This window comes from Onychostoma macrolepis, chromosome 20 (genome assembly GCF_012432095.1).
Source record: "Onychostoma macrolepis isolate SWU-2019 chromosome 20, ASM1243209v1, whole genome shotgun sequence".
In the NCBI taxonomy this organism is placed as follows: Eukaryota; Metazoa; Chordata; class Actinopteri; order Cypriniformes; family Cyprinidae; genus Onychostoma; species Onychostoma macrolepis.
Genome location: NC_081174.1, coordinates 20,204,943 through 20,223,218, shown reverse-complemented (window position 1 = coordinate 20,223,218; position 18,276 = coordinate 20,204,943). Strand labels below are relative to the sequence as shown.

Sequence of the window (18,276 nt, the reverse complement as noted above, 5' to 3'; positions counted from 1 at the left end):
AGCCTGTCTTCAGCCTCAGGACACTGCCATATCTGCCTATCATAGCAGCACAGTGAATCTCTACCTGAGCTTCAGCTCATTCATTATTCATAGAGGTAATAAAACTCTCTGTAGAGCTCTGCTCTATCTAATCTCTGCCATTTTCCGCTCTACTGTGGGGTGCAAAGCTGTTTAGGGAGATGTATTTTAGGTCAAAGCCTCTAAAGGTAATTTTGTCTAATTCGCTCTATGATACCACAGTACCGCTGCTGCTGTGCACGGAAGAAGGGAAGTTAGGCAAGCAGAGAATGATGAAGAAATGGATTCATGCCATACTTACAGTAACTGAATAACAAAACATAATAAGCAAAAAATGCTCACTGTGAGAAATATGTGAGTGGAGAAAGAAAATGGAGTTCCAAAAGTCTGCAGTCACTAGTATAAATGCTTCTATTTTACATTTTACATTCATTTATTTATATTATAAATGCATGTATAAGAGCAACATAACAGTTTAAGTGAAAAATGACAACATAAGACATACTGTATGACTCCTGCATTCGTTAATAATTTTTGAATTAAGTTATTTGTTCAAAATTTCCATACATTTACAAAATCCTAAACTGTTAAACGGCTAAACGGAAGCACTCGCAGCCCGAAACTGAAATGCTTTGGTGCCCACTGGTGATTTAAGTGAAACTGAATCTCATTTGTATGGAGTAATATGAAAGCTGTGTTTATACAAAGAAGCTGGATCTTTATGACACAAATTCCTCATCATCTGACACATCTGACAACTTATGTTCTCTCTATTTTACTGAAGCGATGGCTGGGCAGATCGTGATGAGGTGGTAGAAGGATATGAGCAGGAAGCAGATGGTGGGATCACAATGAAGTTGCAAACGGAAGAGGTTCAGTCATTTAATGACTACTTTCTGAAGCTGCGTTTGGACACCAACACAAGGAACCCATGGTTTGCTGAATTCTGGCAGTACCGCTTCCAATGCCGCATTCCTGGTCATCCTCAGGAGAACCATAACTACCAGAAGATCTGCACAGGTAAACAAAGAACCAGAAGCTGTTCAAATGATAGCAATAGGAGTATGTAAGTTATCAGTAACATTTAATACTAGTTTTAAATAAAGTAAAGAAGAACAAATAGAAGTATATCATTGTATATTGATATATGATATATTCATGTCAGTTTGGCAGTATGTTATATTTCATAACTGATGTTTGTCTGATTAAATTAATCCGTTTTTAGGAATATATTGTATGCATGATATTTTACTGAATTATTAATGGTAACTCTGTATATTTCCCTCCATTTTTTTTCATGTAATTATCCTCTGGTCGGCGCTTTTAAAGGTGATATAGGTAAACTGAGTTGTGCCCCCTCATCTTTTGTGCTTTTCTAATAATTGTTCTCTTTGCCTGTCCACATAGAAATAGTTGCATCTTTTGTAAAAAACATCTTTTGTACACTAAAACAAATATAATCTTAAAGTAATTGGATCACTAAAGCCTATTCAAGCTGTGTAGTAATGTAGGTTAGTTTTTGATTGTTTTTAATAAGTGACAAGAGCTTATAGTTTGTTATTGTTCTCTTCTTCTGAAAGACCCTCATGGTGGTAAGTGAGAGTTGATGAGAGACATTATGATGTTATGATACCTGCACTGAAGAAGCACTTCACTATGGCAACAGACAGCACAATAGGTTGGACTGTGTTTGGCTACTTTGATTGGCAGAGCTGTTCTCAGTTATGAAGATGATGTGCAGTTCAGAGAGGTACCGCATACAGTGAAGAGGGGAAATGAAACGGTGACAGAAAAACATCAGCTAGTTTCATCATTGTCATTATAAAAAGCTGTAGACCCTCTATGAAATATACTTATCCTGAAAAATATTATGAACATTTATCTGAAAGATTGGTATGAAGGCTGTTCTTTTTCTCATATTTTATGGTTGTATCCTGACCATGGGCTTGGAAAGGCATCAGATTGATATCGATCATAAAATTCTGATGAGCTGAATCTCTACAAGACTTCAATTTAGCCTAAAAGTCAAGCAAAGTCAGACAGTATGCTGCCAAAACAAGATATCAGTCCAGCTTTTCTGTGCTGCTTGTAGGGTAGGCTTGATGGCACTGAGAGCACAAGAGAAGCTTGTTGCACAAGAAGAAAGCTGTCACAATGTGTGTGTGTGAGAAACTGTGTGAATGTGCAAAGAAAAGACAATCACAGTGTAACAAGGTACCCACACAGTCTGCATGTGTGTGAGAGTGAAGAGTTCACCTGGTTGATTTAGTCACTGCCACTCAAATCATTTTGGGAATCAATATTTTTGTCTTTTTTCAAGGATAAATATCTACACATCCTTAAAATAAAACAAATCTACCCGAGAAGCAAAACTACTTGAATTTAAATAAAATTCAAATAAAAAATCGTAGGCTTAAACCAAGAAGAAAAAAAGACTTTGGGTAGGGAAATCAATTTAATGTTTTTTTTTTTTTTTCATGTTAATTTATTTTGTTTTAAGGATGGATGTTTTAAGGAATTTTTTCCTGGGAAAACAAGACAAAAATACTGATTAAGAACATAATTTTTTTGTAGTGCAAAGCTTGTGCAGTTCCAGGAACTGCATTTAAATTATAATTATATTTAATGAATCTATGATTTTTGCTTCTGATCTCTCTTGAATGTATATGTAGCACTGGAATGGCTTTTCCATCAGCTGGCTTATGAATATGGCTTTTGTCCAGTGGCTTGCCAGTGCTAAGATATGAAATTCAATGAAAGCATGTAGTTTGCCAGCCTGCCAGCAGGACTCTCCTTCCCTTTATTCAGTCTCTTCAGTGTGTTAAATGTGATCATATTTTAATATTAGGGGCATAAAATTATATGTTACATTAAGATAAAGCGACATTCTGCCTTTAGTCACTCTGTAATAATCAGAAATTTGCAAATATATTGGTTTATATTTTGACAGCACAGAACCTCTGGCTGTACTTAGTTTTTCAGGGTAATTTAATTCATCCAGCATCCAAATTTTTTATTTGCTAAATTGTCAACAAATTCAATAGATAAACCCATATAAAAAAAAAAACACAAATCCTGGATGGATGGAGGCAGAGTGGCACAAATACGACTATAGTCCTCACTTTAATCTTGCTCATATTGGTTTAAAATCTTTTCCTGACAGGAAATGAGAGCTTGAAAGACAACTATGTCCAGGACAGCAAGATGGGCTTCGTGATCAATGCAATTTATTCGATGGCTCATGGTCTTCATGATATGCATAAAGAGCTTTGCCCAGACCATGTTGGCCTGTGCGAGGCAATGGATCCCATTGACGGCAGTAAGCTGCTGGACTATATACTGAAGACCTCCTTTAGTGGCGTGTCTGGGGAGGAAGTCTACTTTGATGTAAATGGAGACTCACCTGGGAGGTAAATTACAAGGATACTTTGTATGTACTAGTACTAGTGTTCTATTTTAAAACCTAGTAAGCTACCTATGGAGGCAAGGGTAGACAAATTAATAATGTTTTCTCCATAGATACCCAGTTTTAACCTCACATATGACATTTGTGGAGTAGTTATTTATTTATTATCCATGAAAATAAATCAAATATGGTGGAAAAAGCGGAAAAAATATAGTTTTTATATACAACCTAATTTCATTAAAAACTGACTCTTTTATCCAAATCTGTGTTTTGTATGCTTAAAGAATCATGCTGTTAACTTTGCAATATGCTAATGTCAAAAACTATTGCATGTGGTGTTGCTACGCTGCAAAGTAGATTGTTCCAAACCAGTCACCCCTGCTCAAAACAAACAAAAAACAGGCTACATTTAAACCAGCCTACCTGGTTTAAATGTATTTATTTGATGCATTATTGATGTTTAGCTGATTTACCTTGACGGTCAGCTGGCGTTCCACTCTGACCACTTGAAATGTGGCCAAAACCTCTGTAAAACAAACCCTGCCACATGCTGGGATACCAGCTAAGACCAGTTTAGTTACAGTTCAGAGTAAATTCCATTACTGTGTGTAGTTTTATGCTTGTATTATTACACTGTTAGCTTAGCACCATGCTAACATCACTAGGGTGACCATATGTCCCATTTTTCCTGGTCCTGACTAGGATTTTTAAATTGCCTAAAATGTCTAGGTTTTGACTTTGATTTCCTATTGACATGTTCTCTACAGTTCTCATAAATTCAGTTATGTAGAGTACAATGCCTGCACACTACTTTTCAGCCCTTACCTTCAGCAAATATGAAAACAAAAGCAAAATCCTGACATCCCATCCATATAACATGTCCAAAAAAAAGAGGACCTATGGCCACCCCAAACATCACACGCAATCGTGTGTTGAATTGCTGTCTATGTAGAGTGTTCCAGATGAGGCATTTCAGTGAGTGGAAGGAAACTGCTAGTGTATCGAGTCAGCTCACTAGGTTTTGAAACCGAGCTAGTTTAATGTCAGTATGACAGTTCGTACCTGAATGGCCAGTGTGACATTTTTGAATACCTATTCTCTAAGGCAACAATTGATCACTCACACTCTCAGGTTAGATTTGGCACCCTTGCCAACACATGCAAAAAGGTGCGTATCAGATGGTAATGGACTTGGAGTGGAACAGATTGCCTGTCTCAAGGAGATGCTTCAGTCCTCTCCACTCCAATACCCTGATGCGGTCAGCTCCTGTCACCCTGACTATACACGAACAAAAGATGACAGCTCCACCGCTGCCAAGACCACCATTGCCTTGTGTACATGTGTGCGCTTGTGACACTTTGCCTCATCTGTAATCTAGGGAGTGTCATTAGTATGGATGAGTGGACTGAGCACTCGGGAGGTTGTGGATTCATATCCCAGGTGGAGTATGCGAAGTTGAGAGACTTGGATGTGTGAACATGGTAAAAGTGTGAACTCTGCCTCTTGCTAGTCCCGAGGCTTCAGCAGTACTGAGCTACTTATTATGACAGACTTGTTCTTTTTCTTTCTCTTTTTTTTCATTCACCCATATCGTTACCCCTCTCTCTCTCTCTTTTTCTTCTCTCTAAGGTATGATATTATGAATCTTCAGTATGTGGAGGAGCTGGGCCGCCATGATTACATTAATGTGGGGTCGTGGCATGAAGGTCTCCTGAGCATTAGTGATTATAAACCCATGACGAACCGCACTGAAATGGTCCGATCCGTCTGCAGCGAACCGTGTTCTAAGGGACAGATCAAGGTGTGTATGTAGCATAATCATGTATATATTGTATTTCCAGGTGAAAAATATTTAAAGCTGTATATATGTGTGTATATATATCTCTCTCACACACACACACACACACACACACACACACACACACACACACACACGCAGTTAGGCCCATATATATTTGGATACTGACATTGAAATTGAAGTGCAGACTTTAAGCTTTAATTCAAGGTGTTGAGCAAAAATATAACATAATGCTTAAATATACCATTTTTATACACCGTTCCCCCATTTTCAGGGACTCAAATGGAATTGGACAAATAAATATAATCTAGTTCTGTCAAACGATTAATCATGATTAATTGCATCCAAAATAAAAGTTTTTGTTTACATAATACATGTATGTTTGCTGTGTATATTTATGTGTATATATAAATATACACACATGCATGTATATATTTCAGAAAAATGTTATATTTATATATTAAATATATTTATTTATAATATAAATTATATGAATATAAATAGACTGTATATATATCAAAATATATACTGTATGTTTGTGTGTGTACAGTATGTATATATGTATGTGTGTTCATAATATGTGTGTTCTGTGTAAAAATGTTTAATGCCTAATATATATATATATATATATATATATATATAATCACGATTAATCGTTTGACAGCACTAATTAATCATAAATAAATAAAATGTTCAAATTTTATATTTTGTTGAGAATCCTTTGCAGGCAATGACAGCATTAAGTCTGGAACTCATGGACATTACCAAAGACTGGGTTTTATATTTGTGATGCTTTGCCAGGCCTTTACTGCAGCTGACTTCAGTCATAGTTTGGTTGTGGATCTTTCTGCCTTTAGTTTTGTGAAATTCATGCTCAGTCAGGACTTGGCCATTGCATAATATTCCACTTTTTACCTTCAAAAACTCCTGGGTTGCTTTTGCAGTATGTTTTGGGTCTTCGTCCATTTGTACTTTGAAGTGCCGTCCAATCAACTTTGCTGCATTTGGTTGAATCTGGGCAGAGAGTATATCCCTATATACTTCTGAATTCATCCTGCTGCTTCTGTCTTCTGTCAAGTCATCACTAAACACCAGTAACCCAGTGCCACTGGAAGCCATGCATGTTCCTGCCATCACACTGCTCCACCATGTTTCACAGATGATTTTGTATGCTTTGGATCATGAGCTGTTCCAAGCCTTCTCCATACCTTTTTCTCCCCGTCATTCTGGTACAGGTTGATCTTAATTTCAGCCGTCCAAAGAATGCTTTTCCAGAAGTGGTCTGGCTTTTTTAGATCTTTTGGTGAACCCTCTGTATTTGTTCTCGTGAAGTCTTCTCTTGATTGTAGACTTTGACAGTGACACACCTACCTCCTGGAGAGTGTTCTTCTCTTGGCTGGATGTTGTGAAAGGGTTTTTCTTTACCATGGAGAGGATCCTCCGATCATCCACCACTCACAGTAAATTCCCCAGTGTTAAATCAACACTGCTTGGTGTACATATGGGAACAACACCAGGAAATTTACTGTGCTGTTGTCTTCCGTGGACGTCCAGGCCTTTTTATGTTGCTGAACTCACCAGTGCGTTCTTTTTTCTCATAATGTACCAAACTGTTGATTTGGCCACTCTGAATGTTCCTGCTATCTCTCTGATGGATTTGTTTTGTTTTTGAAGCCTAACTTGTCTGTTTCACTTGCATGGAGAGCTCCTTTGACCACATGATGTGGGTTCACAGCAACAGCTTCCAAATTGCAAATGTCACACTTAAAATCAACTTTAGACCTTTTACTTGCTTAATTGATGTAGAAATGAAGGAATGGCCCACATCTGTCCATGAAATGGCTTTTTAGTCAACCATCCAATTACTTATGGTCCCTTGAAAAAGAGGGGAAGTACATATTAAAGAGCTGTAATTCCTTAACCTTAACCTTTCCTCCAGTTGTGATAAGAATACATACCCTCAAATTCAAAAGCTCAGGTGTGCTCTTTAAGCCCATATTCATTATATATATATATATATATAATGAATATGGGCTTAAAGAGCACACTCTGAGCTTTTGAATTTGAGGGTATGTATATGTGTATATATATATATATATATATATATACATGTGTGTGTATATATATATACAGTGCCTATAGAAAGTCTATTTTTTCCCACATAAATCTGCACCCCACTCACCATAATGACAAAGCAAAAACCGAATTTATCACAACTTTGCAAATTTATTAAAAAGGAAACACTGAAAAAAATGACATAGCACAAGTCTTCATACCCTTAACTGAAAACTTGGTTAAAGCACTTTGGCAACAATTACAGCCTCAGGTCTTTTTGGGTATGATGCAACAAGCTTTGCACATCTGCATTTGTTTTGTTTTTTTGCCATTCTTCTCTTTAGATCATCTGAAGCTCTATCAGGTTGGCTGGGGACCATCGGTAGACAGCCATTTATAGGTTTCTCCAAAGATGTCTATTGGTTCAAAGTCCCAGCTGTGGCTGGGCCACTCGAGGACATTCATAGAGTCGTCCCTAAGCTACGTCTGCATTGTCTTGGCTGTGTGTTTAGGGTGCTTGTCATGTTGGAAGGTGAACTTTCAGCCCAGTCTGAGGTTCTGAGCGCTCTGAACCAGGTTTTCATTAAAGATATCTCTATATTTAGCTGCATTTAGCTTTCCATCTTCTCTGATCACTTCCCCAGTCCCTGCCGCCACCATGCTTCACTGTTGGGATGGTGTTATGCAGGTGATAAGCGGTGCTTGGTTTCCCTCAGACAAGAATAAGGGATTGAGGATCTGACCAGAGAATCTTTTTTTTTTTTCATAGTCTGAGAGTTATTTGGGTGAACTTTTGTAAATTCTAATCAGGATTTCATGTATTTTTACTGAGGAGAAGCTTGAGCTTGGTCACTTTGCCATCAAGCCCAGATTGGTGGAGTGTCGCAGTGATGTTTGTCCTTCTGTAAGTTTCTCCTATCTCCATATAAGATCATGGAGCTCAACCAGACCATCAATGTCTTGATCACCTGTCTAACCAAGACCCTTCTCCTTCGATTGCTCAGTTTGGCCAGGAGGCTAGATCTAGGAAGAGTCCTGATTGTTTCGAACTTCATCCATTAAGGATTATGGAGGCCAAATGCTCCTGTGAACTTTCAACACAGAATTTTTTTCTTGTAGTCTTCCCCAGATCTGTCTCAACACAATCCTGTCTCTCAGCTCTGCAGGCCATTCCTTTGACCTCATGGCTTAGTTTTTGCTCTGATATCCATTTCAGCTGTTAAACTTTATGTAGACAGGTGTGAGTGCCTTTCCAAATCATGTCCAATCAACTGAATTTGCCACAGGTTAACTCCAGTTGGAGTATAGAAACATCTCAAAGACGATCCAGTGAAACTGGAATGCTCCCAATCTAAATTTCAAGTGTCAAAGCAAAGGGTATGCAATAAATTTGCAAAGGGTAATAAATTTGCAAAGTTGTGATTAAATCCGGTTTTTGCTTTGTCATTATGGTGAGCGGGGTGATCAAAGAAGGCTGTGAAAATTAATCTGCATTGTTAATTCTTTTGATCTTTTATTAAAAGAATTAGCAAAAATCTAACCTTTCATTGGATAATGATTCCCCCCCCCCATTTTAAATTCCTATTATGAAATAAATGTTTTTCTCAAATACACGTTGGACACAATTATTGGCACCCCTAGAAATTCTTAGGAGTAAAATATCTCAGAAGTATATTCCCATTCATATTCACAATTTTGAGCACTCATGGCTTCCTGTTTCACGGAAATATAAATAGGAGGCAAAACAAAGCCCAAATTCCCTTAATCATCCATCACAATGAGAAAAACCAAAGAATATATTTCTGATGTGCAGCAAAAGATAATTGAGCTTCACAAATTAGTGAAGTGGCTTTAAGAAAAGAGCTAGAGTAGTGAAAATTCCCATTTCCACCATCAGGGCAATAATTAAGAATTTCCAATCAACAAAATGTTACGGAACTGCTTGGAAGAGGGCGTGTGTCTATATCGTCCTAATGCACGGTGAGAAGGAGAGTTTGAGTGGCTAAAGACTCTTCAAGGACCACAGCTGGAGAACTGCAGAAAATAGTTGAGTCTCGGGGTCAGAAAACCTTTAAAAAAAATGGTCAAACAGCACCTATATCACCACATGCTGTTTGGGAGGGTTTTAAGAAAAATTCTCCTAGCTCATCCAAAAACAAACTCCAGCATATTCACTTATCAGACGCGACTGGAACTTCAAATGGGACTGGCTAAAAAGTAAAAGATAAAAAGTACCCCAATGAAATATACTGCTGTATTTTTGATGTTGTGGGCCTATATTTCTGCTGGAGGTCCTGGACATCTTGTTTAGACACATGGCATCATGGATTCTATCAAATACCAACAGATAAAAAAATCAATAATTGACTGACTCTGTTAGAAATCTTATAATGGGCCATGTTTGGATCTTCCAACTGTACAATAATCCAAACACAAACCTCAAAAGCAACACAAAAATGGGTCACTGAGCACAAAACCAAGCTTCTGTTGGCCATTCCAGTCCTCTGACCTGAACCCTATAGAAAATGAGTGGGGTGAACTGAAGAGAAGCAGCACCAACATGGAGCTGGGAATCTAAAGGGTCTGGAGTGATTCTGGAGGAAGGAATGGTCTCTGATCTCTTGTCAGGTGTTCTCTAACCTCATCAGGCATTATAGGAGAAAACTCAGAGCTGTTAAACTGGCAAATGGAGGCAAATAAAAGGGTGCTGTTAATTGTGGCCAATGTGTATTAGACAAAAACATTTATTTCATAATGATATTTCCCCCCATTTTAAATTCTTATTATCCAATGAAAGGTTAGATTTTTGTGATTTGTTTATTTTTATTTTATTTTATTTTTAAATAAAAGATCAAAAGGATTAACAATGCAGATTCATTTTCACAGACTTCTTTGCTCATATTTACCAAGGGTGCCGATATTTTTGGCCATGACTGTCTATATATGTGTGTGTGTGTATAAAAAATATATATATATATATAATGTGTGTGTGTATATATATACTTTCGATGTACAAATACTAATATAAATACAATTATACATTGTTAGTTGTTGTGAGATGAATTAACTGATTTGAGCTTATGATCTTATGAAACTTGTAGAATCGTGAAGTGTTACCGTAGTGGGCATCAAAGTAAAAATGTCAGTTTTTTGTTTTTTTCTGATTGTAGGTGATCCGTAAAGGAGAAGTGAGTTGCTGCTGGATCTGCACTACATGTAAAGATAATGAATATGTTCAAGATGAGTTCACATGCAGAGCTTGTGAACTGGGCTGGTGGCCTGATGATGAACTGGCAGGTATGAGACTTTTACATTTCATTCATCCTCCTAATTATCCACACATCTATTAAAATAGCTCTTCATTTAAAAACTTAGACCAGTATTTCATTGAGAATAGCTCAAACTATATTTGCTATATTCCACCAAAGTTTATGCTTTAGATTCTATTCAGCCCATATCTCCTTTTGGCTCCTCTCCTCTCTATGCCCTTCGCATCCTCCTTACCCAACACCCAGCACTTTCTCTCCCTCTGGGCTGTGAGCGCACGTTATTTTGACAGCTCTTTGCAGCAGCGAGCAGAGCTGGATAACGGTGAGGTTGGAATCCCATTAGTACCCAGCAGCCGTGTGTCAGGCTCAACAGTTTCACCACGGAACCTGAGCAGCAACAGGGAATTCTGATTACCAGAGAGACAGACAGATCTGAGATAGAGAAAAAGCTCTGTCATAGTGAATGAGAGAAAGAGACCCTTCAACAATGTATAGAAGGCTTTGTCATAAAGAATGAGTGTGCTCAGAATCCATATAAATAAATACACACGAAAGTAGGGCATATGAAGCTTAAGGGTCAATGACGTGATGTTCTTCTGTTCATTTAAAAAATAAAATAAAATTAACATGCAATTCATACACCACTGTTGAAAAGTTTGATGTCAGGAAGATCTTTTTAAGGCTGAATTTATTTAATAAAAAATACAGTATTATTTTGAAGTATTATTACAGTTTAAAATAACTGCTTCCTATTGTAATATAATTTAAAACATAAGTTGTTTCTATGATGGCAAAGCTGAATTTTATTATCAAAGTTGAAAATGTAATTTATTTTTGTGGAACCTATATACATAAAGTTCAAAAGAACAGCATTTATTAGAATTTAGAATGTTTAAACAATGTGAAAGTCTTTAATGGACCTTTTGATCAATTTAATGCATCCTTACGGTATAAATGAATGCTTTAAAAAAAAAAAAAAAAAACTTTTCAATGGTAGTATACATACAGTACAATGACCTAAATAGACCTTTTCTATTTTCCTAATATCATTATGAAGAAAGAAGAATCATTACTGCTTCACTGCTTATTATTTAAAAAATACTGTCTGCATTTGCAATATTTTTTTTTTTTTTACATTTTTACCTTGACAAATATATTTAAAAGCTTCAAAAGTACATTACAGGTATACCAAATGTAAGGAAAATAGGTTTACACCATAATTCCATTTTAACTTAATTACAATAATACTTTTCTTGAAAATGTTATCTCAATTTTTCAATACCATATGAAACCAAGATGTGTTTTTTTTTTTAAGATTTGCATCCTTTTAAATGCCACTGACCCTTAAAACAATGTTAAGGCATTAAAACTTACACACACACACAAACCACATGATGACAACTAGGGCTGCAACTAAGGGGGGGGAGAGCAAAAAATTAAATAATTTAACAACACTGCGTCGTTAGCGTTGGTATTGTATCAGACACCTGCACTTAACATTATATGAAAATCAAGCTCAAATGGAGTTAATAATGTTTTTGACCAGAGAATGACGGAGATGGAGTGTTTTGTCTGTCGTTAGAACGGCTGTAACTGTTATGCAGTGCATAAGTGCATTAGGTGCATTATGCTTTCATCAACTTTACAGGTTATATAACTTTGATTGTAGCTATATGGGCGCTTAGTTTTTCTTGTTGTTTAATACACTTGGCCAAAATCTCAAATTAAGCGCTTATGCACATAATGCACAGGATATTTAAAACGTATATAGACAGCAAATAACTAATTCTTCTCCACTCTTCAAACACACAAAAACATTATCCTTTACTGACATAGTGTTTGAGTAAAGAAAACGCTGTACTATTCAAACACCAATTATTTATTCACCCTTGCATTGCGAAAAGCAGAGATCTCATCTTCTCCAGGCTGTGCGCGGCGCGTCAATCTGAACGGAGGCGGGGTGAAGTTACGAGGTCTCGCTGAGAGCTCGATGATCCAATGGCGTTACAGTTTTACTGACAAGTTATTTTAATGCTTATCATTGGTTTACTATTTTTAAAACTCTCTGATTTAAAGTAATAAAACGAATTATAAGCGACTCAAGTTTGGATAATTTTTCACAGCACCTGACTGGGCTAGGTATGGCAACTGCCATACTCTGCCATACGCAAACGCCGCATTGGCGCCGCCACCTTGGATGACTTGGGTCGCACGGATTTCTCTGCCTCCGCCATGTATCTTTCCTCTACCTCCGCTCGTTTTTTTTTTTTGTTTTTTTTACTTTTGTTTTTATTTATGAGGCGCCAAACTCTGCTAGCATCCGTGCGCGAGACCGAGTGTGTTCACTCCGCTCCGCGCTCAACTAAAGTTTTTTTTTTTTTTTTTTTTTTTTTTATAATCAAACGTCTCCGCGTCGCGCGACACAACGAATCGATTATGAAATTCGTTGCCAACGCTTTTAGTAATCGATTTTATCGATTTAATCGATTCGTTGTTGCAGCCCTAATGACAACATACAATCTTTGCCAAGAAGACTGGCAGATCCAGAAGTCCGACGATCCTGAAATTCTGTATTTGTTTTGGCCTGTTTTTCATTTATTTTCCATCCATTTTGACTTCCCATCTGCTTGTTTTATTCCAGAATGCAAGCCTCTCCCACTCAAATACCTGGAGTGGAGCAGCGTGGAGTCTATCATTGCAGTGGTGTTCTCCTGCTTCGGTATCATGATAACTCTGTTCGTCACCTTCATCTTCATGCAGTACCGTGACACGCCGGTGGTGAAGTCCTCCAGCCGTGAGCTTTGCTACATCATCCTGGCGGGTATCTTCCTTGGCTACATCTGCCCCTTCACTCTCATTGCACGTCCCACTGTGATCTCCTGTTACCTGCAGCGCGTTCTAGTGGGCTTGTCGTCTGCCATGTGCTACTCCGCTCTGGTAACCAAAACCAACCGCATTGCACGCATCCTGGCTGGCAGCAAGAAGAAAATCTGCACACGCAAGCCCCGCTTCATGAGCGCTTGGGCACAGGTGGTAATCGCCTTCATCCTGATTAGTCTCCAGCTGGCCGTGGTGGTTACGCTGATGGTGCTGGAACCCCCCAAGCCGGTGAAGAGCTACCCCAGCATCAGCGAGGTGTACCTCATCTGTAACACAAGCAACGTGGGCGTAGTGGCTCCGTTGGGTTACAACGGCCTGCTCATCATGAGCTGCACCTACTACGCCTTCAAGACCCGCAACGTGCCTGCCAACTTCAACGAAGCCAAGTACATCGCATTCACCATGTACACCACCTGCATTATCTGGCTGGCTTTTGTGCCCATCTACTTCGGCTCCAACTACAAGATCATCACCACTTCCTTCTCTGTCAGTCTCAGTGTTACTGTAGCACTGGGCTGCATGTTCACACCCAAGATGTACATCATCATCGCCAAGCCCGAGCGCAATGTACGCAGCGCCTTTACAACCTCAGATGTGGTTCGTATGCACGTGGGCGACGGGAAGGCGGCTCCTTGCCAGAGCAACAGCATCCTCAACATGTTTCGGAGGAAGAAGAACAACAACAACGCGACCGGCAGCACCAAGTGAGTGACAGATAATAATAGGTTTGAGTCACTTTTCTGAAATATCAGCTAAATGCACATACAGGCTATGAAACGTATGGAAATAAAATAATAGTATTTCTTTCTCAGTAGCACGCCAAGTTGGACTGCAGCGATAGCTCTGAAAGTGTTCTTTCTAGCATGTGTGTGTATTTGAGTTGTCTCTCCCATGTTTTTCTACCTGCTGCAAACCAAGAGTATGTATGTAGCTAGAGCCAGACACTATCGGTCGTCCTCTATCTGTGCTGAATCCTCGTCCAAAACCTAATTTTCATCAAACTACCCATCCACTTAGTCCCTCTCTCCTCCTCAGTATTAACCCACTTTTCAGTGTGCCTCCTCCCCCATGTCAAACCTTCTCCTGACTAAAAATTTAACCCAGTTCTTACAGAGGCTGTAGCTCCCATATCCAGTTCCCTTCTTATGCCCCGTTCACACTGATAGCGATTTTGTTGTTGTGATGTTGCGTGATAATTGACGTTCCTACTGCTGGATGCTTCAACATTGATGGTGGGCTTTAGAAAGTCTAATCACAAATGAATGTTTTCCAGGCAAAATTAAGATTTTAATGAGCAATCTGGCTGCTAAAAAGTAACCTCATAACATTAAAATAAACGTGAAGTTTTATTTGTTTGTAGATTAAAGCAAGTCATAGTGCATCGTCATTGCTCATTTGCATAAGCATAACCTACTCTTAACTTTGACTTGTTACTGGATGGCATAAATGTAATCTTTTGTAGCAATTTTCCCTCTCATTGGTGCATCAAAGTAAATGTCTGCATAAACTTAACTCCTATTGGTATTCACTGGTTACTATGTTGATTTGCTCCACATTTGCATAAATGTACATGTTGCATAAACTTGACTCCCATTGGTAGGTGACACATTGAGTCCCTGCTCATTCACATAAAATTAAACTTTTCTTAACTTGAAAAATCACTTGGTGGTATTCACATGAAGTCACAGCTCATTTGCATAAACTTGAAATACTCTTAACATTGACCCCTCAAATCAACGTTGTTTTGCATAAACCTAAACTTTTGCATAAACTTCCCTCCCATTGGTAATCACTGGTCATTTTCATAAATGTAAATGTTTTACATAAACTTTACTCTTGCTGGTATTTGGCACATCGCTGCTCATTTGCATAAATGTAAATATTTCTATATTTTGATGCATCACCAGACACGCCCACATCACATTGCCAAAATCTGCCCACTCTTGTTAAAAACAAATGACTTCCAGTCGCTTTGCCGCTACAAATCTCTGTCAGTGTGAACACCCCTTGATTCTGACGCAGCTTTCAGCTCTGAGGCCTTACTGTCCAGTTAACTTAATTACACTAAGAGTGGACAGCGAATGCCATGTTGATCTGAAACTGAGGGGAATTCCAAGGAGCCCTTATTCATACTGCATGATGTTCAGTTTGAGCAGAGCAGTGCAGAGAAGGGATGGCAGAGAATGAGCCATCGTGGCTTTCATAATGCTCTGTAAGCAGGTCATTATGAGATATGCTCTTAGCATGTTTGAGGGATTTCTGTCAGAGACTTCATGAATTAACAATGTTGAGTTACACATCGTGTGCTAACCCTAATCATGAGAGTTTTATGGCTGATAATTGTATGAATTGTATGAATGATGACATGCATAATGATCATTTTTCTGTGATGTTCTTCTCTGTCTCTGTGTCGCATTCTGGCGTGTCTTCGTGGGAATAACGTTGGGTCTCTGTTTCATTCATAGTCCTAATGGAAAGTCTGTGTCATGGTCTGAATCAGGTGCCAGACCCCAGGGGAGGGGGTCGAGTGTGTTCCACAGACTGTCTGTGCATGTGAGGAGGCAAGCGGTCGGCCAGAGTCAGACGGCGGTCATACGACCCCTAACTAATGCCTCACAACCCCCCGAGTCTGAATATGATGCTGGTCTCAACAGAGCCCCCAACGGCTCTCACCCCAACAACAAGGATCTCTACAACCTCAGCGAGGGCCACGATGGGGGTCCCCAACATCCTACAACCCACGAGGGAGGGATACCACCTTCCTATTCCCCTCCTAATTTAATAGACCACAGCACCGATTGTCCTCAAGGGGGACCGGTGGACACTCTGAGCTCTACGGTTCCTGATTTTGACCAATTTGTAATCGGCACGGGCAACAAGTCAAGCCCCGTCGCCTATAAATCATCCGCCAATCAGCTGCCTCTTCCCCTTCAAGGGGAGGTGTTCCCTGAGGAAGGTTCAGAATTGGAAGCTCTCGACCTCATTCAGGGGTTTCTGTGTGAGAATGCCACACAAGAAGAGGAGGAGGAAGAGGAAGATGTGGAGGAAGAGTTGGCACAGAGTAAGCTGACTCTGCTCACTCCACCTTCTCCCTTCAGGGACTTGCTTCAGGCAGGGGGGTCCATTCCCGGATCCCCCGGCTCTGATAACAACCCTCCCTTTTCCCAAAGTATGAACTACGCCCCAAAACAAAGCTCTTTTACACTGTAAAAGCACACGCTCAGGACAGTGCTGTTTATTATTCGATCACTGCAGGATATCATTTGCTTGCTTACTTATCTTCATAAGTCTTCGTAAGTCTCTTTCGGAAGGCAGGAAGAACCTTAAAATGAACAAATGGGACGTCCTGTTGGGAATATTTTTCTCCGAGGCAGCGCTGGCAGCATCCGTTTTCCAAAATGCTGCAGAAAGTTGGAGTGCCAAATATTATTGTGTTGCTGTGCCCGAAATCCGCTGGCAAGTGACATCGCAACAGTCCAGGAGTGATAATGCCAGCTTGCTGCTTTACTATTTCACTCTTAGCAGGATGAGAGACACTTTCTTGGATTTTATGTGCTTTTGAACTATGTAGCTGGACCTGGTTCTGATTAAAAAGTTTAGTTACTATTGCCAACACAAAAACAATCATGGAAAAAATGAGGGTTTAGGATGTAGACGGCACAGACCCATAAGTGCAACGCATGCATGCAAGTGAATCATATCTCATAGCTGGCTGCTGTGTATCTGGTTTTGGTATCTGATTTTTTAAAACAGTTTCAGTAATGTGCACAAGTCAGAGTGAAACACGGAAATCATGTGCGCACAATAAAACTCACTTGGTTGACTGGATGAGTAAACATGGAGTTTCCCAGCTAAGGTTTTTTCCCAATTTCCTTATGGCTTTCAGTGCTTTTGCTTAGAGAGTGAAGGGCAAGAATGCTGATTGTAATGTTAGGTATATAATACTATTTTAGTTTAAATGTGGAGCCAAGGTAAATAAAAGAAACTGTGTCTTTCTTAACTTTACTTTGTCTCATGCGTGAACTCATCCTTGAAAAAGGGAGCAATGTTTTGCAAACGTTTGTATACTGTTCTGCCATCTATTGTTTTCCACACAGATGGTGTCTTTGTATTTCTGCTATATGTTTCTATGATTAGAATGTGAGATATTTGTAAGTTTTAAAAACGTCTTATAACTAGCTCTTTGTGATAAAGGGACATACTGTATATGGTGGCACTGAAGCTGGAGTAACTTCTCAGCGACTTTTACAAACTTTTAATGTTCCATTTTTAAACTGTAACTATGAGTAGTTGCTTCTAGTGGTAACTTGTAGCATTTACTGCCAATCTCGCGTAGGATTATCACATGAATTTGTGACTGTAACGCTTTAAGTTTCACAGGACTATTAGAATGCAACTCTCAAAAGAACAATATTCTTGAATATCTTGCATATTGTAATTGTTATAATGGATTGTACTTTTAGGTCTTTTAGTGTAAGTTGTTCGGAACAGAATCATTTGTTCAATGTAAAGTAATTGACAGATCACCTGTTTACATGGTCAAATTTAAAAATGAGAAATGCTCTTTTTTTTTGCCAGGACAAATCATGCTGTAAAATAAATATTTTATATCTAATGCTGTCTTTTATTTTTCACCACCTTTTCTGTTTATGAGCTTGATGCTTTAATTGACTTAGAATGCACTTTTTATCTTTATTTGATGAATTGTAAATACAATTGGGCTTTTAATACACTGTTAAGAACAGTTCAGTGTCAGTTTAGTTTTTATTATGGCATGGTATCATTATCTTTAATACATCCGAAATGAGATTTTAATGTGTTGCAGCAACACTGTTGCTTCATAAGAGCAT

At 38.7% G+C, this 18,276-nt stretch overlaps 1 protein-coding gene across 6 annotated transcripts in view; it reads left to right on the top strand.

Moving 5' to 3' along the window:
- The window catches only part of grm1a (glutamate receptor, metabotropic 1a), a 34,389-nt gene extending 16,222 nt beyond the window's left edge, over window positions 1–18,167 (top strand). For 5 of the 6 annotated variants that reach the window (XM_058756304.1, XM_058756302.1, XM_058756303.1 and 2 more), the window contains exons 4-9: window positions 803–1,038; window positions 3,182–3,428; window positions 5,054–5,225; window positions 10,448–10,574; window positions 13,188–14,130; window positions 15,892–18,167. In XM_058756304.1, the coding sequence (XP_058612287.1) occupies window positions 803–1,038; window positions 3,182–3,428; window positions 5,054–5,225; window positions 10,448–10,574; window positions 13,188–14,130; window positions 15,892–16,636 (2,470 nt within the window). In that variant the 3' untranslated portion in view covers window positions 16,637–18,167. The remainder of the gene's footprint in view (window positions 1–802; window positions 1,039–3,181; window positions 3,429–5,053; window positions 5,226–10,447; window positions 10,575–13,187; window positions 14,131–15,891) is intronic. The other variant, XM_058756307.1, reaches the window with a different exon arrangement.
- Window positions 18,168–18,276: the final 109 nt, after the last annotated feature.